This window comes from Battus philenor, unplaced genomic scaffold (assembly GCF_028537555.1).
Source record: "Battus philenor isolate CCGP_79_NKW_IND1 unplaced genomic scaffold, ilBatPhil1.0.hap1 SCAF_19, whole genome shotgun sequence".
NCBI lineage: Eukaryota > Metazoa > Arthropoda > Insecta > Lepidoptera > Papilionidae > Battus > Battus philenor.
In genome coordinates, this window is record NW_027181681.1 from 12,355,950 (window position 1) to 12,378,682 (window position 22,733).

At 33.7% G+C, this 22,733-nt stretch overlaps 1 protein-coding gene and 1 non-coding gene across 2 annotated transcripts in view; both read right to left on the reverse strand.

Moving 5' to 3' along the window:
• Positions 1-7,867, reverse strand: part of LOC137921455 (murinoglobulin-2-like) — a 56,019-nt gene extending 48,152 nt beyond the window's left edge. The window contains exons 1-3 of the mRNA XM_068764221.1: positions 7,793-7,867; positions 1,898-2,067; positions 827-899 (exon numbers count right to left, since the gene is read on the reverse strand). Coding sequence (XP_068620322.1) covers positions 827-899; positions 1,898-2,067; positions 7,793-7,863 — 314 coding nt within the window. The 5' untranslated portion in view covers positions 7,864-7,867. The remainder of the gene's footprint in view (positions 1-826; positions 900-1,897; positions 2,068-7,792) is intronic.
• An 8,644-nt stretch (positions 7,868-16,511) lies between these two features.
• On the reverse strand, positions 16,512-16,593 carry TRNAL-AAG (transfer RNA leucine (anticodon AAG)). The gene has a single exon. It is a non-coding gene; the product is annotated as a tRNA-Leu (tRNA).
• Between the last annotated feature and the right edge of the window lie 6,140 nt (positions 16,594-22,733).

The window sequence follows — 22,733 nt, forward strand, 5'->3', positions numbered from 1 at the left end:
TATTAACAAGTTTATTTCTAATCAACAATATATTCACCTTTAACAACAACCTTTTTCCATCTAGTATACAAAATCAATGCCGGAGCGGTAACAAATCAATCGGTTTTTCTGTAAAATATGTCAATAATAAAGTACTCGTAAATAAATATTGCATAGACCTTTGGAAAGAGACAATCGGCTAATTTCGGCTTCGTAAAGCACTATTTCTGTCCTATGTGAGAGTTTTATCAGACGTGCGACAGAGATAACGCTCTACGATTGTCTCTTTCCAAACGTCGATGTGCAATATTTATCGCCGGGTATTGTAACGACATTACTTTCCGGTTCCCCTTTAAAATTTAAGACTACCCTCTATTCTAAACACTGTTTTTTATCATAAATTTTAGAATACGGATATCACGTTTTGTATTTACCTCGTGTATAAAATTCCCAGTGGACAGATTTATGATGCATTGAGATGAAACAGTTTCACAATATATCCGTATTAAATTCTCCAATCTGGATTCATGCAGGCGTGTAACGGAGTGTTTCCCAACGAGTTTAATTCTTTCGATTTAATATAAAAATTATATATGAGAAACATTAAAATTTTAAAGAAGTGACATTGTACAAAAAAGGTTGGGAGCCACTGGTGTTACGTGTAATAATAACTATAATATTGTGTATATTATTACACTCGTTCTTGTACATATTTATTAATAATTACTTGTTTTATTTTAAAATGCATGCTATATAATATACAGTGATCTCGTGTACAGACATCATCAAAACTGTCAATAGATATTCAATAAACGCCGAGGTACTAGAAGCACAAAATTAAACTTACCGCATATTCACCACCAAGTCCGCCTTGGTGTTTGGTCGCAAAGGCACCGGTAAATCAAGACATCCACCATCACCTGCACAAATTATATCTCGCTTTAGTTGTATTTATCCGGAATTTAAAAAAAAAACATTTTTCTTCCTTCTTATCTAAATTTCAACTTCTAAATTACATATACCAGAGTGATCACTCTATGAAAGGAGATTGAAAAGACGATGCTTTACGCTACGTATGCTGTCATCTGTTCTGCGCTGTGGTCTGCCCACTGATGATACAGGACAGGAAGGTAAGGAACAGTACATTTATTATCCAATATACACCAAAAAGTAAATTTGAACATATGTCCGGAGTTGTCAATCTTTTGACGTCGATCAAAACCAAAAATGGTGTTGTGATTGCATAAAGTTATTGACAATTCAGCAAGATGATCACATATGTGATGAAAAACTGTTGTTTTTTTATTTTCTTAATTACTTGCTAAATAAGACCTAACTTTCAACACCACGAAATCTGTCCGGGCGACTTGTATTTTTCTTCGTCAGCCGGAAATAAGCCTTTTCTTAAATTTCCAATTAGACCAGATGGAAGTGGTCTACATTCAGTGTTTCCCAAAAACCTCAATGAGGTCATGTGACTTTGATGTACTTCCTCCGCTAATTTAATTCTTTCACTATTAAAGTTTTAAATACTTTAGGCATATTATACGAAAAACGACGTTACTAACTTGAAAAGTTTCAAAGGTATGAATGTATACCTCATTTGTCAGCTAAAAGCTTTAAGGCTTTTATATCTATCTCCAATATGTGTATATATATATATACACATATATATATAAATACATATACATAGCGACTGACAAAACGTCACATAGATAGAATGGGATAGAGATAATGCTATAAGAAGCCGAAATTAGCCGATCATCTCTTTCCAAAGGTCAATGTGCAATATTTATCGCCGGGTACTATATATATATTTCTGAAATAAGTTACAAATGCACTCCTTTAAAACCTTTAATCTTTAAACAAATCATCCTGTATATTATTTTTGGTTAAATTTTTAGTGAAGAGTTATGACCTGGAGGCAGATCTCGTGCGGCTGTGGTGGACTCGCCATTGTCTGCCAGCAGCGTGACGACCATTCGCGCCGGACCCTCGGGATAGAATCTGGAGATACAGGCGCGGTTCGCACCGCCAGCGCTCAGGACCCCAGGCGCCAGGAACAGGTGGTTTTTATCTATGCACGGGCTGGAAAAAATTAAATTAAAACTATTGTGATGTGGAAAAACGTTTATTGAAAATGAATAATGCGCCTACGAGCGGTTGCGCATCGAATCCTGGTTCAAATCCGACTCCAACGGCCGCAGGCGCACACGTGCTGCGTCTTGGCTACATGCCAAGGCGCAAGCAAGAGCGCGTATAGTGCACGCCGTGCGAGTGAGCGAGACGAGTGGGCGTGACGAACAAACGGTTGAGCGTTGTGACGACGTCCGCGGGAACTTTCACATATGGCGGCTTTTTATGTAGCAATATTATTACACTATGTAATATCTATATAAGATTAATATGTACTTAATTATAAAAAATTTTATATATTCGTACGTGAAATTATTTTTATTTGTAACAGTAAATAAATCGAGCTGTCAGATAAAAAAGATGGATGTGCTAATAGCAAAGTCCTACTCAAAGATCATCACGTAGCCTGATCTTGAGCTGCCTACATCCAGCGACTTCTGAAGATCCTCATTATATCACCATTTCACCTAGTGGAAGGCCAAATCACGCCGCGTATACCACCTTATTCATTAGTTTTACATCATCAGGCAAGATAAATAAAACTGATGAAAACAATTACAGAAAATTGCTTCAATAATTTAAATTATAATTACGTTATTATTGTTAATTACATAGAAGTTAATTGCTACACTGTATTTATATTCTCTATTGTCCTTTTCGTGCATTTCAATTGTAGAATTACGCAAAAAAAGGAAAATGTTTCAGAATTTTCTTTTACTGGAAAAATATTATTAAGTTTAAAATAATATCAAATATTGCCAGATTAATACTTTTAATATATTTAAAAATCATTAAGATATACATATATACATATATGAGTATGTCACGTGGTAAATATTTTTATGAGCAACATATACAATTCCAAATTCAAAATATCTTTATTCGAGTACGCATTTACATGCCCTTTTGAATTGTCGATTATTTTAACATTATAAGCAGTAAACTAACACCGGCTGAACGCTGATCTGTTGAGAAGTCGGCCAGAACAACAGTTGCTCTTTTAGATGAAATTTAATAATGTTTGATGTATATATTTATAATGTCAACCATGCTAAAAAGTCATAGAACCACGGAACCAAGATGAGCAAACGATTCTCAAAGTATTGCTCTTCTGAAGTGACAGTGAAGAGCATATTTTTTTTATGACCCCCGCTATTGGGGGCCTCTCGTACCCCTATTTATGGTGGGACAGGGACTTTATTTGCAATTTAATTTTTCACATGTTTTTTTATTTTCTCTCTCTTCTTTCATATTTTACTTTCTCTTTCGGTCTATTATCTATCTTTCATGCTACATTTCTACTTTCTTACCCTTTTGCTCTGTTCATCTATCATTCTTTCCTCTTTTCTTATTACATTTTTTTATTTTACATTTTTACTTATTTTCTATAATACATTATATATCACATTTGAGTTTTATTTTATCACATTTCTTATTGTATATTTGGATTTTTATTTTTTTGTATAACGTTTTTAACTATTTTCTTGCAACAAGCGAGGAATTATCAGGGAGGCTATTGTCTCCTCCCTGATTTCAACGCCAGACCGGCACTCGAAGCCGTGTGAAGAGCATATTGCCACTTAAAGAATCGCCACCATTATCAGGTAGGCGTGGGTAAGATCCTCCATTAGGTAGACCAATGACGTAATCAAGTTCGCAAAATGTCGCTGGTGCAAGACCCACGCTTTGCAAGGGGCGTCTTTCGCCTGACATAATCACAATCTTATAAGTAAAGGCTCGATGACTTTCAACAAATAATCAAAGGAATAAATAAACACTGGTAGCCTAGCGATAGAGGACAGAGATTTGCGATCATAGCTCCTGGGTTCAATACCCTGGATACAATTCTTTTTCCTTTCCATTTCATATACATTTTTCCTTTTATTCGATACCATTCTTTCTTCTCATACCTTAACTATTACAATTTCTTAGTTTTTATTCTATATCACATTTTTGATCTATTCTAGGTTTACATTTTTATATGTATTGTTTATTTACTTGCCTATTTTTACAATTTTTTAAATTTTAGCTCAACTCGTGTGTCTTTTTATCACGTTTTCCGCAATCGTTCTGTACATTTTTAGGAACGTTGGTTTTGCTTCCTTGTCTTTGATTAGCGAGGCCATAGAGTCCTCGCTAACCTTACTGCCTAACCGACATACGGAGCTGGCCCCAGGTCCTCCGAATGCGGGAGAGTGGGCTACCAGGTGGACCACGGTCTTGTCCACGCCCGGTTCACAAAAGCACGAGGGGTCCTCCTTGAGCTTAAACCGGTGAAGGTACTCGGAGAACCCCCCTTGCCCCGTGAAGAGATAAACCAAAACCGCGTCCACCTCGATACTGCGGAGCACGTGATATGCTGTAACGGTGTCCGGGAAGAATTTTCACGTTGTCGATGTCGTTGTACTACACAGACTTTTCCTCTGCTAGGACAACGAACGATTGTGATTGAATTATTAAAAGTAAGAAAAGGACCAATATATACCTATTTCCGTCATGCAGCAGCAGTCGTTCAATAAAGTATTTTGAATAAAGTAGTTTGGGAAGAATTTTCGCGTTGTCGATGCCGTTGTACTACACAGACTTATCCTCTCCTAGGACGATGTACAATTGTGACTGATTTATAAAAGTAAGAAAAGGACCAATACATAGCTACTTCCGCCATGCAGCAGTAATCGTGTAATATAGTGCAACAGTTCGACTCTTTGTTTGGCACTAATCGGTGTTACATTACTCCTGAGGATGCTCCGTGGAGGGGTGAAACACGTGTCGAGTAATTTAACGGTTGTAGTTGTGTAATTCGCATTGTTTACCGCACGCGCATTTATCAGCGGGCTGGCGGGCGGTGCACTTTATTGCACGACTACTGCTATATAGCGGAAGTAGCTATATATTAGTCCCTTTCTTACTTCGGATGGACTTCCGCAAGGTAACGCCTGAATCCATTAGAATTATCAAAACATTGGATATAAAAACATTGGAGTCAGAACAAACGGGAGATTTCATTCCTTATTACCTCTCAAAATCTCCTGTTTCCAAGAGCTCTATTTAGAACCTGCACAAAATCCCTAATCCTCTAGCATCTTAACTCCAATTACATCAAATGCTTCTATCAGCTGACATGAATCCAAAATAATGGATACTGTATTGAAGAACATGATTTTAAAATTTTACAATCTTCTTTGCTGTTTTTAAACATTCATAGTCTTAGTCCAACAAGGCATTAAAGCCTCCCCCAAAGATATCTATAGGGGGGATACACCATCACCACACTTGGCAGAAGAGTTGACGATCGTCATCATCTGAAAATTTATTTGTGAAGTCACAATCCTATACACCTATCCCCCGATTTACACGGTACTCGTTTTACACGTTTTCGCTTTTACACGGTTTTCCAAAAAAGTTTTTTTGTTTTGTTTTAATTACCGATTTTATTACCTATCTCTCATAATGTAAATATTGCTGCTTCAAACATCGAATCGGCACAAATAACTTCGAGTGATGAAAATGAATTCGAACCTTCGATTCCGAAGAAAAGAATGAGAGTAATTTCTTTTTTGTTCTTCTGTTTAATGTATATTGTAATTAAATAAAAGAAAACAGTTTTTCCGTAATATATTAAATATTTTAACTTGTCAATGCATTTTATTTTTATTTTTGTGCGCATCCAAGATTATTGAAAAAAAAAATGACAACTGTTAAATAGCAGAATCAGGCATTTTCTGCAAGCTTTTCGATTTACACGGTTTTGACTAGAAAATTTTTAATCTTTGATTTACACGTTTTACTCAGGAACGTATCTACCGTGTAAATCGAGGGATAGGTGTATATTTAATTCATAAAGTGTGAATTATATATTGTACCCCGGGAATCGAATCCACGACCGATGATTGCATGTCTCAGTATATCGCTGAAGTGTTTGACATAGGCCTCCTTGATAAATTCCCGGCTGGAAGCACCCTGCATCGTGTTTTCCGAAGATCATAAAAAAATACTCTACCCACTTAGTAGGTCTGACGTGCTTTGCTACGATTAATCTTCATCACTAATCTAGAACCTCGAGTCTCCAGCGGCCTGAAAGTTCTGCATGTTTTAATCTGCCAATCCGTTGGACTATATTCGTTACTCGCATCTGTCGAATTTTCTATGATCAAACTTTTTATCGTGGCTTTAAAAAATAGTAAATAGATAATAAACACTATGTGTAGTCTAGATTATTGTTAATAAACCTAAAGATTTATGTATTCAACATTGAAACTTTTAACAGAACTCTTGTCAACTTATTTTTTTTAAATATATTTTTTACTTCACTCTGCTGTACAGTGTGTTATATCTGTGGAGAAGAAGCAGGAAGAAACTCCATTACAACACATCTTTTAATAAAGTGTAGCATAGATTTATACATATTTATACATATACACTTTATCAGATATAGCCTAAATGAAATCAAAATAATCAGGCGACATCACTGCCAAGGATTCTAGTTATTTAAATACTCGTTCATTGAGTAATAATGGTGGTTTTATGTTAGTTACTTTCGTAACTCTCTCCTCACATTTGATGATGAAGATGATATATCAGGGGGACCAAAATGTATATAATATCGTTTCTGTCGATATACAGAAAAACCAATTGATTTGTTACCGCGCCGGCATTGAAAATTTGTATACTAGATGGCAAAAGGTTGTTGATAACAAAGGTGAAAATATTGTTGATTAGAAATAAAAACTCGTTAAAAATGTAATCGTGTGAATTTAACTTAAGAAAGCGACATTACTTTCCAGTCCTCTTAATATTCAAACTAACAATTGCGGACATATTTTAAATCAATATTTAACACGTGAACTTCTTTCTTGTTTTAACATAACATTAAAATATTAAAAATTTAAAATACATCAAAAGGAAGTGTTTATTTATTTTGACAATTAAATACAGTGAAAACAAAACGAAGCAATTTATGATTCTAATACGTATGTATTCGAGTTAAATATATATAAAAATAAAGGCATTTAAATCGTTTCGTCACGGGAAATGAACTCATAAATTGTCAAATCTAATTATAGTACAAACATGACTCAAACACAGACTCTAATATATGCACAGATAAACAAATATCAGAAATTAACCATATGTGTATTAAATACATTAAAACTAACCTGCCTAACTTACCCGCGTAGTATTTTATTATATATATCTCAAAAACATATAACTTAACATATAAAATATGATATCCCGTGATAGTCCAACTGCTATTCTTGTATATCACGAAGTAGAAATAAAGACAATACTGTTTGATGGTATAAAAATAACCAGACATTATATCTTATTGTTTTCAGATTAATTAGAAAGATTTATGTATCATTTACTACGTCTAAAGATAAATATGTAATAATGTTTATTTATCTTTTTCGGGACGTATTTCAAACTAAACAATTTTAATTATTGCCATTGTCCGAAAAAGTATAGCTTTGAAATAATATCTAAAATTCTTCTCTAGTAATATTTGAAATAATAATAATATATTAGTTTAGTTTGATAGCATTTAACCGTCTAGAATAACATAGAAGCCGTTGAATGGTTAAGGATCAAATTTTAATTTAAATATCTTGTAAATGCGTCTATATCAGACATGGTTGGACGAAATATGAGAAAACAATGATAATGTTTGTAAACACACCTGGTGAAATTATGCGGAGCTTCAATCACATGCGAATTAACACGTAAAAACAATAAACACAATAACCACATCGTATCCATTTTATTTTACACTTATTTCAACACAGTTTAAAATATCGTATCACATTCTTCATACACTTATATTACACATTACATAGATTACAAAAGATAAATTATTAAATTAAACTGATTTGATGTTATATAATTATTACACATTAATTTGAATTTATTTCGAGAATTAACTCTTTTAAAATTACAAGAGAAATAACTAAAAATACGTTAAATAACATAGATGTCTTTCTCTAATGGCGTCTCGTGTGGTACTGCTGACCGTCGCCCGCGCAAAGGTCGCGCGAATTCTCCCAGATGCAACAAACCTTTTTATTTCGTATATTTATTTAAACGCGATTAAAAGGATTAGTTTTAACAACTTCTAATAATTATAGCAATTATTTTTAATAATCAAATCATAAAGTATAAGATATACAAAACTTATAGATTGATATTGATAATAAATATATTTAAAACCCAAAAAATGAAATTGGAAGTTCAGAATATATTTAATTGAGAAATTTTAATCTAAAATTGTATATTACAAATATGTTTATAGACCTTGAAATTAAATTATTTTTTTCTTTAAAATAGTTATTTAATACATTATGCTATGAGTTTTAGAAAATTTTACACTGGAATTTGAAACTGGAAGCTACTCATTTTTACATTTAACTGATAAAACAACTTTGTGTTGAAATAGGGCAACTACAAAAGCTAATAAAAAACGGTTAAAAATAAAATATGATCATAAAAGTTTATGTCAAATCGTGTAATTCAAATTTTTTTTTTCAAAATGAGGTCATTGCAGTATGAAATTCTCTCTTTGTTCATAGAAGGGTTGTTCATGATGACATAAACATTAAAAATACATATTATAGATATTAATAGTATATATATTAACACTGCCGTCCGCAAGTTTCGTAAAAATTTATTCGCTTGGCGCCGGCAGCACTAATTCGGATTACTTGGCTTGTCGCCGACCGTTTTTGACATTTGAATTTTTTGAATTTTTTGGAAATTGTGAATTGTAGTTTTAATCAACTCATCGCTAGTTCTCATGCGTTTTCAACCTTGTTGTCTTATTTTCATGAAATTTCGAAAATATACATACGTAAATAAATACAAAATTTGTTTGTTTTATATATTTGTTTATTTCCATTCTCTTTGGTATTCAGTATTTTTCTTTCGTATGGTATGAAGCAAAACAGTCTGTAAGATGCAACGTCGAATTCGCCTTGTAAATATTACACCATCTTCCGACGATTTTGCTCCACTTTCACCTTTTTCATCTCCAATGTCTTCTTCCGAATCGGCCATATCGTCCAGAACGCCAGACAAGACGTCCGCGCATTCATCAATAATAATCGTGTCGTCTATTTCGTCTGCCATGATGAAAGGGCACAAGCACTTATATAAACAAAAAACTTTTTGATGTCTAACTTATTATTACTTAAACAAAACACCAACAGAACTCAGCGAAACTATTTATACTATTTTGCGCATGACACCACTGTGATGTCGCCGGACGGCATAGATATTATAAAGTATAACGAAAAGACCAGGTTTTTTTTTTAATTTCATGTCCTTTTACTGGCTTTTTCAATAAACTTTTAAAATCAAACACCATAAAAGAAAGAAGCACGGAAGACTAAGGTTTATAGTTTTATTTAATGAGAATGACGATGTACCTAATTAGATCGAAGTTAGCCGTTTGCACTTCCGTTGAGCTAGCGTTCTAAAAAGATAAACTACTGTATTTTTAATCTGTGTAATAGAGGTTTTAGTTCACGTTTTTCTTGAAATAGGTTTTATATTTAGAAATACTGGCCATCGCAAGCAGTTTTTATCATCATCTTGTCAGGCGATAGACATACACTGCATTGTTAAAGCCTCCGGCAAAACTTGCCACAAGCACCGGTTTTGTGCTCGTATCTATCTAGGCTACGTTCGATTGGTGATGGACGCTGTTAGCCTTTCTGACTTTTATAGCTTCTTTGGACTCAGAGCTCGCGAATCCAAAATCCTCGAGCTGATAAATTTAAAAAAAAATCTATGTCAGATTCGTCACTTGATATTGTATTGACTGATTGATGACCTAACTTAACTCTCGATTTTCGGAGAGTGGTTTTGAACCTTTTCTTTGAAGATATTTTAGTTGGACATGGTTTTGAATCGCCGGTGAGTGTGGAACTATATCGTGTCCGCACACGAGAGCGCGGCGTTTTAAAACTGCTTTTGCCGTTTGCGCGCCGTGAGACTTGAGCAAGCAAGTTAAGCTTATAACGTGGCCGATTTGTTCGTGCCTATAAGGTCATATTGGACTGCCCGTATCCAGTGAATTCCAGGGAACTTGACTGTTGAGGGTCCATCTAGTGCATGGTTGCACAGACTTATTAAGCCTAGGGGCCACTCGGGCAAGTCATGAACTGATGGCGGGCTGGCCGCCAAAAGTATAGATAATTAATTTTTTTTTGGTTTTTAAAAAAAAGTCTTATCGATCGTAAAGGAAACAAGAAATTAGATTTTAATATATAAAAATTCATTGAAAAATTATAAGAGAAATAAATTAAACTAGAAAATAAGCCCAGTTGTAACCTACTTTAATAATAAAAGAAAAATAGCTGCGATACCTTGGGAATGAAGAGGAGATATGAAAGCCGATATTTGAAAGGAATATTACGAATGTTTGGAATGAAAGATATTTTGAGGAAATACAGAAGAAAACTAAGAGTGCTTGAGATGTATGAAAGAAGAAAGTAAAATAAACTAAATGAAAAAGTTATTTAAGCAAACAAAGTTCCTTTCCTTTAGGTAGTAGAAAAAAGTTTCCAAAACGATAGCCATTATAAAATTGAAGTAGTATATGGATGCACGAGTTAAGATTACCCAGGGAGCTTTTGAATAATCTGTCTATAAAACAGGTTAAGACTAAGCGCCATTTTTGTTATGCTCTTTCGAACCCGCGGAAACTTCATATCTCATTTGGACAAAATGATCTGTCAAAAAAAGTCAATAAGAAAAGTATGGCTGGTATAGACGTCAGGAACAGATAATAAATATTACCCATAGATAAAAAATAAAATAAATGTTTGATAATAACGTTATAAAATCGTAATAATTATTTCTGAGTAGTCCACGCTTCGTATATATCATTAACTTACCTTTTTGCTGACGTCTTCAGTGAACTGATGCAAACTGGTTTTTTTATCTATAGAGTTCGCAAACCATTTTGTTTCTACGTACCCATTTCGACGTAGCTTTAACAGCCTGCAAAGCTAGCAGCGTCCTTTTCAACGGAAAGAAGAATCATTATTTACAGAATCCATTAATTATTATCATATCAATCGTTATATAGATGTTTTAACAAATAATTATATTTGTAAAACGATTTAACAATTGCTTTTTTTATTTTAACAGTCTTCGATATCAATTACTCGAAATAAAACGCAAATAAAATTAATTATTATTACGAATTGCCGCTAATAAAAATAATCATAAATTCAAACATTAAGGGTTATAAATGTAATAAATAATTAATAATTCTGGTGCATCTAATGCAATGATTATTTGTTACGTATTTTAAAGCAAGTTACACTACCTATGAGACGTTTTGTCAGTCGTGCGACAGAGATAACGCTTTACGAAGCCGAAACTAGCCGATTGTCTCTTTCCAAAGGTCGATGTGCAATTTTCATCGCCGGGTATTGTAGCTGTTGTGATATTTTATATATTTATCCAATACTAAATGTACTTAACCGTGTCGGTATGTCCCAAACTAAAATAAATTTGAAGGAAAAACATTACAAAAATGATCAATTAATTATCAACGTTTTGTTTCAATTTATTGAATATATTTATTGAAGTGATAAAGTATACACAATTATTCTTAATTTTTCCATCTGACTAAACGAATAAATCAGAAGGTTTTTTGACGTGTGAACAAGCCACATGGAGTCCATGCGAGGAGCATGCATTTTCCAAATTTAATCCACATACTTCCAAGTTAGGTGTTTATATATATATACACCAATACCTCACTTTGCGTCGTGGTTACGTTCCAAAAAAACAGGACGCAAATTGAAACGCCGCAAAGTGAATTAAGATTTTCTATAGCAAACCATGTAGAGATCGGAGATAGATTCCAGGGTTACGAAAATACTGTTCTTTAAAAAGAAAATCGAACAAAGTACACAAAACAAAAATAATATAACTCTGCCAATAAATAAATTGGAAAAATATATACCTTTTTTGTAACCAGAAACAACACGTTAATATTTATACAGTGGCGTAGCTATGGTATTTGGGGCCTAGGGCAGATTGGGGCTTGATGCCCCCCCCCCCCCCCCCCCCTAAAGAGTCTAAATAATTTCAAAATTCAGAACAAAATGTAGTTAATATTTTTTTTTGGTACAAATTAATAATAAATATATATAAAATAACATTAGATCTTAATAAAATTTATTGGGAAAATTTAAAAACGAACATTCCTCGCTTTTTGGCCTGCAAAGTCATTAATCACATTTTCAAAATCAATAGTGTCGACTAGTTCATGTTCTATTGACATTATTGCAAGATTATTTAATCTATTTATCATTAAATAATCTTGCAATAGTGTAATAATTTATTATTTGTCATTTTCCTTTTAAAAAACACTATGTATTTTGTGAATGAAAGGCTTAAACACTGTGTATATTATAATTTGTAACCTTTTACTTTTTTTTAATGTTCAAATTATTTAACAACTTTTTAGAACAATAATAGTAAAATTCGATATTCTTTTTATGTTATTTACTTTAAATTATGGTTTTCATTTTCTTTTAACATTTCATTATTCATCATTAAAAAAAATTAAAAAAATTATTTTCAACTTTGGTGCCCCCCCCCCCCCCTGCTTGTGGTGCCTGGTGCGGCCGCCGCGCTCGCCACCCCCTAGCTACGCCACTGTATTTATATATATTTTTTTAAAAAAAAAGCAGAACACTTTACATTACAACACGCTACTTAATTGAAACTGAACTCCAAAATTAGCAAAACAAAGTGAAAATAAAACTGTATTAAAATTGCGTTGATTTTTAGTTAGAAAGAGATGATTTTTTACAAAAGGAATCCCCGAGTTTTGATGGCATGGCGCAATTAGAAACAAAAATGTTGCCATCTTTTGGAAAAAAAGAAAATTTTAAAAAAATTTAGAGACTCGAACCCAAAACAACGCAACCTCGAAAATCTAACGACGCACAGTGAAAATTAGTACTAATTAAGCAGTGAGGCAACTTGGAAAAAAAAACGCAAAACGAAACGACGCAAAGCGAGGTATTGGTGTACTTACTTACTGTATTACCCATATCAACCTTTTACACATATAATATAATGACTAACTTTAAGCTATGAAGGTTCGATGAACTTGAACACCTGGAAAAAATCAAATGTAAGAGAATGAACTCACGTTAGACTTGTCAGGTTGGTTGCGAGGTATTAGTGAATAACTTATTTTGGTTATGACAATTAATTGCAATCTCACCAGTCCAGATTGACCACGAGCTGGTGACATGATCAAGGTTGTCAAGTCCCAGGATGGCAGCTTTCATCTTTTCTGCGCGTTACAGTGAAATTTCGTAGTAATAACTTTCGCTCTACTTCAGTCACTGTTGCCGGCCACTTGTAGTATTTGTTCATTTTAGTTCTGTAGACTTAGGATAATAGATGTGTTATATTTGTCACAGTGTGACAGTGCGCTCTATTTGTGTAACATGATTCAATCTTTCTTCTCTCTTTACTTTACATGGCTATTAAAATATTTAATCCACTGAGAAGATAGGTGCTGCCAACTATTTGGGAATCTAATATAAAAGCAATACCGAAGAAAGTAAAATAAAATAAACCATTACGTTCGCGAGAAGATTGTTCCATTGGAAAAATAGTTAAAGGTAATCTAGAGAGCTATGCTGGTAGATTCGGTGAGAGATATCATCAGAAATGATGAGATTTGATGATAAACAAAGTGCCCGCGTGTCTCGAAGAATTGTTTGTCTAAAGTGACAGCGGGCGAGGTACATTGTTCATTTACAAACACTGGTTGAAGCGGCGGGGGCCCCAATTAGATGGACCTGTTGTCACAGTTGTGAGGAAACGGTGGATACGGCTACCTTAGTACCAATCCAATGCTATGCAGTAAACCGGTCCTGGGAGGAATGATGCCTTGTAGAGGGCATGTAACAGTATCTTTACTATCGTTAATAGATTAGTTCTTTAGTTTCTTGTGTATATATATACTATCTGATCCCACAAACGTTGTTTTGCCAAAAAATTAAAGTTTTTAATTAACAAATAAAAAATAAGGGTTGATCGTAGAGGGGTGAAAATTCAGGGTTGTATGTATTTTTGTATGCTGTATCATACAAAAATAAAACCAAAATATTTTGTTTAAAAGATAAAAAAATGTAGGGGTGGACCACCCTTAACATTTAGAGAGATAAAAAATAGATGTTATCCGATTCTACACCCTGACCGATATGCACGCTAAGATTCATGAAAATCGGTCGAGTCGTTTCGGAGGAGTTCAATCACGCACATCGTGACACGATAATTTTATATATTAAATATATATATATGTATATACGGGAGGGGGGTGTATAATGTTGCTTTCTTAAGTTAATTTCACACGACTACATTTTTAACAAGTTTTTATTTCTAACCAACAATATATTGACCTTCATTATCAACAACCTTTTGTGTCTAATATACAAATTTTCAATTCCAGAGCGATAAAAATCACTCGGTTTTTCTGTAAAATATATCGACTTAAACATTACTTTCCGGTCCCCCTATTATATATTCATATCTATTTAAACTTATATTTTATTTAAAGCAACATAATAACAACGAATATATTTTTAAGTATATTAATTTAGATATTAATTCAATACAAATTGTTGACAACATCTGCGCGGGTTGAAAGATCGTCCAATGACCGCTTAGTGTTAAACGATTGTAATCAATTATGAATGCGTTGTCGCTCGCACGCTCATTTTGTCTGTGTGTTTAAAAAACAAACGTTTGTTTTTTAACTGGAATTATTAGTTTCAGAAAAACAGGTCAGTTGGTAAGTAAATAAGTTACTTGAAACATGTTTCAATGAAGATGCGCTGCACAAATTTTGTTTACATAAATAAATACTTAACCTTTACATTAAAATCAATGCGTAAGTATTGTTAAAAATTACTATAAAATTATATGCCAAATTTAGAATATATTGACAGTTAGAAACAATTTCAAAATAATAAAGTTGATGTAAAATCAAAGTTTTTGGCATCACAAATAAATTCAGTCAATGTAAATTAATTTCAATTATTGATTATAAATAATCAGAATACATTTTCAAACTATAAAATATTAGATGAATTTAATATTTATAATATTTTGACATAAACGCCATTATAAAAAAATTAAAATTAGAATATTTAATGATTATTCATTCAATTTATCAGTTTAGTTAACAATGTAGGGTAAAAAAGTTTAGTGTGTTCATTGGATCTATACGGCTATGGGTGATAGAATGAAAGAGAAGAAGAAAGGGTTTTTGGAAACATTTTAAATAATCTTTATCTAATACGTGATTATAAAGTCCGCCCGAGTATCCTGAATCCATAAAATGTATGTCACTAATATAATAATAACAGTAATAATAATAACAACTTCTTCAGTTTTTTTCAAAAAGTAATATTTCTCGAGGTTAATAATTAATGTTAAAATCTATTATATCCTATAATTTCTGAATTATTTATTTTTTGTAGGCCTATTAGCCATTCGTTTTCATTCTGTTCTGTTTTGAGTCACCCTGTTCCAGGTCACTCATGACACATCCTTTATGTCATCATCCCACCGTTGTTGTGGTCTGCTTCTATAAATAATATAATACTATTAAAATTGTTTAAAACTAATTTTCGGGATTACTGCCATCTATTGAGCGGTATAAGTACTAATACATAGATAAGTATAATCATCTTTAACTTAAAGGAATGGTTTGTATTATTTTTGTAAGATGGCGCTATTATAAACCACAACATGAATTTTTCGAACATTTTGTTATACCGAAAAAGATAATACTTTTCCATGTTAAATTTTTAACAAAATAAGTTTTTAACGAAATACATATAACATAATAATGTAGTAAGCTAAAGTAGATGATCCTAAGAAGCAGTTTTGCTGTTTATTATTCATCCATTTTATTTGCATGATAAAAAGAAACAAAAAAATGAATTCCTTGACTCAAATATATTGCTTTTTAATGTTCTTACGTCTTTTTGGATTTTCTAAAATTTCTGATTCAGACTCTGTGATAATATATATTGTATTAAAAAATGTTTTCTTCGACCATGATTTTTATGTGAAATAATTCCTATACAGTCAATTGTACAGAAAATCACGATAAAACCGTATTTTTTCAGGTTAAAAATTCTCATGAACTTTTGTATGAAAACTATTAAAAATCCTAAAAATTATTTTAAAATAAATTTCATTACAATTTTACTAAATTCTGTTTTAGTACATTTTGCATACGTTTGGAAATCGTGCCGTATTTTTTTATATGTTATAAATAACTAATTTAATCATTACATAAAAAAAATATGACAAACATAATATAAAGTTAAAAATTTTCAAAAAGATCTTGGCAGCGGTGGGATTCGAACCCACGCCTCCGAAGAGACTGGTGCCTTAAACCAGCGCCTTAGACCGCTCGGCCACGCTACCTTGTATTTTATTTATTGAAATACATGATTATTTTTTTATAGACTAATACCATACATAAATGCATAGAAACAAACCAAAGTAACATTTATGTGTATTTATCAAACCATTTACAGTTTCTTAATGAAAAGGTATGTTTACAGTATAGATTACACTTGGTGGACAGACTGGTCATCAAGACGAACTTGAAGGAGGCTTGTTTATTATTATGAATTTTTTCTTCATTAAAATTTTCTCTTTAGCACTCATATAAACTATACGAGAACCTTTATTCTGTAACTTGTTGTTTAGAACCTCCGTATCCAAACGATTTTTCACAAACCTTAAAATTTTCACGAATCTTCGATTTACACTTGTAGTATTATGTATCTGTCAAATATTGTATGAAAAACAAAATGGTCGACGTGCAATTGCGTATGAATCATTGATCTCTAAATGCACTTTAATTGCAAACATATTTCTTTTTTAATCCAAAGTAATAACATGATTCAATAACCCGCATACACAATAAAGCTAGTACCGCTTCTTTTCTGTTCTTTTTCTTAACGGTTATGGAAAATTTTGAATTTAAAATTCGAATTCTGCTACCGGACATTTAGTATAATTACAAATATATAAGAAGTTTTTTAGGAACCTCATTGTATTCTTTATTGTGATCAACGAAATGTAGTGATGTCGGTGTTGATATAGTACAATTATAAATCTATTTATATGTTAAGTCAGAAATAATTCAATATAAGCGGAACTAACCATCGGATGAAGCGAGTTCAGCGTGATGCAGTTTGGAACTTAATTATACGACCAGAACTTGGAGACTACTAAATCTTGTTTATAATTGAGACTGGACATAAATTATTATCGTAGAAACTTCTAGAACTTTGGTTCTAAATAAAAACATTTAGAATACGTTTATATCACTAGATATTACATATTGATGTGTATATAATGTAGTCAATTATATAAGGCATTCATACGTGGTATATCTCTTTAATGGCAGATATAGAATGTCGCCGCAAATTTATTTGTCAAAGAGGTTATAGATAATAGAAAATATATTATATGCCACCCCCTCCCCCACTACCACTCAAAGTCAAGTGGCGGGCGGTGCACTTTGTTGCACGACTACCACTGCATGTGCAGAAGTTGCTAAATATTGGTCCTTTTCTTACTTGAGAATAAAATATGACGAAACTTTGTGCTTCTCGGTTTGTGATTTTGACTCCAGATCCCACATTACAGGTCCAGCGGTCGTCTGTTATATATCTGTATATATATCTTTCATTTGTGATTTGATCTAACGTAGAAATTCGAATGGCCCTTACCCATAGACTGTGTGTTCAAAGCCCAGAGTCAAAGAACAAATTTCAATGCCATATTTACTAAGAAAATTTATTATGAGTGCACTGAATTATTTTACAGTTTCACAAGGAAACGTTTTCAATCGATTTCTCGACAGTTATTTAAAAAAAAAAATCTTTACTTTGTAATGGCGACTGTATTGACGGTGGAAGCGACGCGTTTAACTGGCAGTGAGAGTCAGAGAGAGCGAGATGCACATAGTCTAAAGAAAGAGTAGAAAAATAGATGCGTTCTAAAATGAGTTTGGGTGCGTTCTAATAAACCCTAAACATTTAAATTTACAGAAGAAGAAATACATGAGCAAGAATTCCGCTCAAAGCAGAAGATGACTGATGGCGTCATTCTCTGAGGATGCCCACCGGTACACGTACACTATGACTTCCATAGAAATAGATTCTTAAATACTTCTCTACCACCAGTTCAACTAGGTTTTGCTAAGCATAGGGTTTATAATTATAATTTCGAAATTTAAATCCAAAATGCGAAATATGAATTTAAAAAAAAATCATTCCTGTAACATATTTTCTACTGTCCTAAATTTGACCTTAGAATTTAATGAGATTAGGTCCCCTAACTTAATCCTGTTTAACCTTTTGAAGGTCGGATAATATTTATGTAAGCGGAGATATTTCAGAGACTTAGTTATAAATTCGGATTATACAACGGATTAAAAAACAGCTGTGATATATATAAGTTGTATAAATAAACTAAACTGCAGTAATTGAGAATAGACAGAATTATGAAATAAAAGAACAGATTTACGGAAGGAGAGTATGAAAATAACAAAAAGGAAGTGAAAAATTAATAAAGAAAGCAAATCTCTCTTCCCAACAAAATAGGGGTAGGAACGAGACAAAAAAAAACAAATTAAAAAAGAATCAATATCAAGGACATAGCTCAAAGAATTAGTTGTCTGAAGTGGCAGTGGACGAGGTACATCGTTGCAATCGATGGCCGTTGGGCCGAGGCGATCACAAGTCAGTAGACGTGGCACTGTTTGGTCCCCACCAGGTAGACCATACTTAAGTTCACGGGAAGACCAGTCAACGTGGCAATCTTTGAGGGTGGCCTTACTTTGTAGTGGGCGTCGATCAGCTAAAAAGAAGATAAAATAGATTTCAAAATGTGAATTATATTTGTTTATACTCGAATGAAGATAGACTTTATAACTAAGGCATTGGTAATCTAGTGTTAGAGGAATGAGACTTGCGATAGGTCGCGGTTTCCCGGATACAATGTTATATAATTCACATTCTGTGCTAGCAAACAAGCTTCAAGAAGATGGGCAGCAGCAGGCAAGATCTTCTGCGTGCCACAATACTCCAACCCGCCTGCCAGGATGTCTTTGGGAGAGATTATGCCTTGCAGTGAACATCTATAGGCTAAAACTACAATTCCATAGGATGGACAGCAGCGACCTCTAAATACTTCAAGGTTCTGGTGTGGTGACCATGGATTTGCAAGCCTTGTATGTCGTTCAAACACACTATATGTATTGTAGACACTAGGTGCAGTACGCTTTGAACATGTTCTATTGAAAATCCGTTGTGGTGTTCTACCTTCTCTGTTTTCAGCAGATAATGATGTACGGTTGAAGTCTTCTTCTTGAAGTGCCTCTCCAACTAGTGAAGGTTGGCTATCAGCTTCCTGCTCTCTTCCTTATTTTTGGTTCTGCGTAATAGCTCAGCAGCGCTGGCGATTCCGGTCCACTCTCTAATGTTACGAAGCCACGACTTCTTTCTCCTACCAACCTTCCTTTTACCAGCGACCTTTCCCATCATGATAAGTTGAAGGAGATTGTATCGTTGGTGTCGAAGAACGTGTCCCAAGTAAGCGATTTTCCTTCGTTTTACTGTGAGCATTAGTGCGGTTCACGGTTGAAGTGATAAAATTATTATTTGATCTCGCTTTATAACACTTGCATAATTGTTATAAATTAATATCAAAATAAATAAAGTACATCGCCGATCTGTACCGTGTCACGTGAAAACGTTCAAAATGAACACGCGTTCGATATATCAACTTGCGTGACGTCACGGACACGCGCGTCACTTCCAGCCGCGGTTCTGACGCGGGCCCCTCTTAATTTATTACTGTACACACAGCTACGGGTGTAGAACGAGCTACGAGAAAGCTGACCGTATATATCTAGCTACGTCGTAGCAAAGAATCGTCTGCTACGAGATATATTAAAACCAATGGTATATTGTAATGTTTATTTTTAATAAATGGATATAGATTATTTAACACGTTCACTGCGGGCCCAATTTTGAAGAACTTTCAGCTGGTGCGGCTGAGGTCGAATCAGCCTCAAGCTGAACTTCCTAGTAGTGCGGTTGAGGCCTTTTCTGCCTCATGTTTCGGTTGAGTGTAAACAGCCGCCGCACTAGAGAGAAAACATGAGTTTTACGCGCCGCACCAGTGCAAAGTCTACCATGAGGCTGAATCGACCTCAAGCCGCAGTGAACGTGTTAAGAATAACAGTGGTAGTTCCGTGGTTAGGACTGAGACTTGCGATCCTAGATTGCGACTTCGATTCCCGAGATCCAATAATATATAATTCACAATATGTGTATTAATTATATAGGATTGACACTGCTCGCAAAGAAGCTTCATGAAGATGAACAGCAGCGCCCTCTTCTTACCATAGTACAACACTGCGATCGCCAACCCGTCAGCCAAGGTATGGAGTTATGGAGGAAGTGAAGGTATGGAGAGGAGTAAGAAACAGCGTAAATGTATATAAAACCAAGAAGAATATAAAACCTTCTTTGATGTTTTTACAGAGATCAATTATTTTTAATTTTTTTATAATCTATATTCGACAGGTATTATCATCTCTGCGTGTTTTTTACGAGTATATTTAAGATTTTAGATTTATTTTTACTTGCGTTTCTGCATGCAAGTGTTTATTAAGTCTTTACGGCACCAAAGTCACACTCGGCTAAATATCCGAATGGAAAGGGTAATATAAGTTTTTTCGTAAGTTTCGTTGCATTTGGATTTTATGACACAGCCATGCCATTGCACCTTTTATATTAAACTTTAAATTACCAAATAAGAATTTTCTTTTTAATGTTTCTGATATCTGGCATGGCATTTAAGAAGCCTATAGCGAAGATTTATATCGGTCAATTTTCCAATTTCCCCCTTCAACTATCAATTTGCCCACCTGTGGGGCGTACGTCCATCGTTGAGAAACACTGGTTTAAAGGCTTACTAGTTTATTTTTAATTTTTTTTTCAATCTCGCAATAGGAGCTTTTTAAACCTAATATCGAATCATATTCTAAAAGTGTATATATTATCTATTTAATTTTTTAATCAATTGATAAAGGATCTGAGCTGTCAATCTATAAAATACACGTTTTGTATAGTAACAGTCAATATGTATATACCATGAATGTTTTAAATTCTAGAATATTCGTTTTCTAGTGTTCTAGTGAGTACAAAGTCTATTGTGGTATGAAGATACCTAGCAATATGTATTAAAAGTTAGATCTCAATATTTGCAGCTGAAAACAACATTTGACCAACGTCTACGGGCGCAACAAAGCGGAAATCGAGACGAGAATTGGTCCAGTTGGCAACCTACCAAAGGAGATTTTCGATGAAAATTTTTCGTTGAAATTTATGAATTCCTTTCATAATTTACAAAATAAAATCTGTAACATAGAACGCTTGAATTTGGCACCGGATCTATTTATATACATTATAAGTATATATATGTGTATATACACAATACTTATTTCTCTTTAGTCACGCCATAACTTGAGAACTAATTTACCGGCTTCTTCTTTTCTTTTTTAAAGTTTTTTTTAAATGACAATAACATTCCAAGATCACCAGAGTGGTTCGTAATTACAACGTAGTTAGTAAGAAAACGACCAATATATAGCTACCTCCGCAGATGCAGTCGTAGTCGTGCAATAAAGTGTGTATGAGACTCTGTTCGGAACTAATCGGTGTAACATTACTCCTGAAGGCGACCGTCAACTGATATGGTGGTGATGTCAATGTAACCCTTTTTCCATTTAAATTCTATTTTTATGATTAAGAAAAGGACCAATATTTAGCCAATAAGTGCCAAACACATAGTCATAACTCCTGAAGATGCTCCGTGGAGGGGTGAAACACTTGTTTAGTGGTTTAGCGGTGGTTGTTGTGTAATTCGCATTGTTTGTCGCATGCGCATTTATCAGCGGGCTGGTGGGCGATACACTTTATTGCATGACTACGACTGCATGTGCGGAAGTAGCTATATATTGGTCCTTTTCTTACTTAGGATGGACTTCAGCAAAATAACGCCTGATTCCATTAAATACAATGTAGTTAGATAAATATTAAGTGAGCATTTGTATCCCAGCGGTAGAGAATGAGGCTTGCGATCGCGGGCCGCAGTTTCAATTCCACGCATACGATCTTAAATAATTAACATTTTGTGCATTAATTATATAGGATTGTCACAGCTCACAAAAAAGTTTCCAGAAGATGAGCAGCAGCGTCCTTTGCGTACCATTATACCACGACAAGTATGGAATATCTCTTTAAATTAAAACATTTAAAGATATTGCAGATATAAGGTGGCGGGGCGAAGAGTGCCTAGGCTGAAAAAGTCTTTAAAGTTAGCGCAGCCCGAATGCACATAGGTTCCCCCATGTGTACTTTTTTATGACCCCCGCTATTGGGGGCCTCTCGTACCCCTTTGGTGGGACAGGGACTTTATTAGCAATTTAATTTTTTCACATAATTTTTTATTTTCTCTCTCTTCTTTCATACTTTACT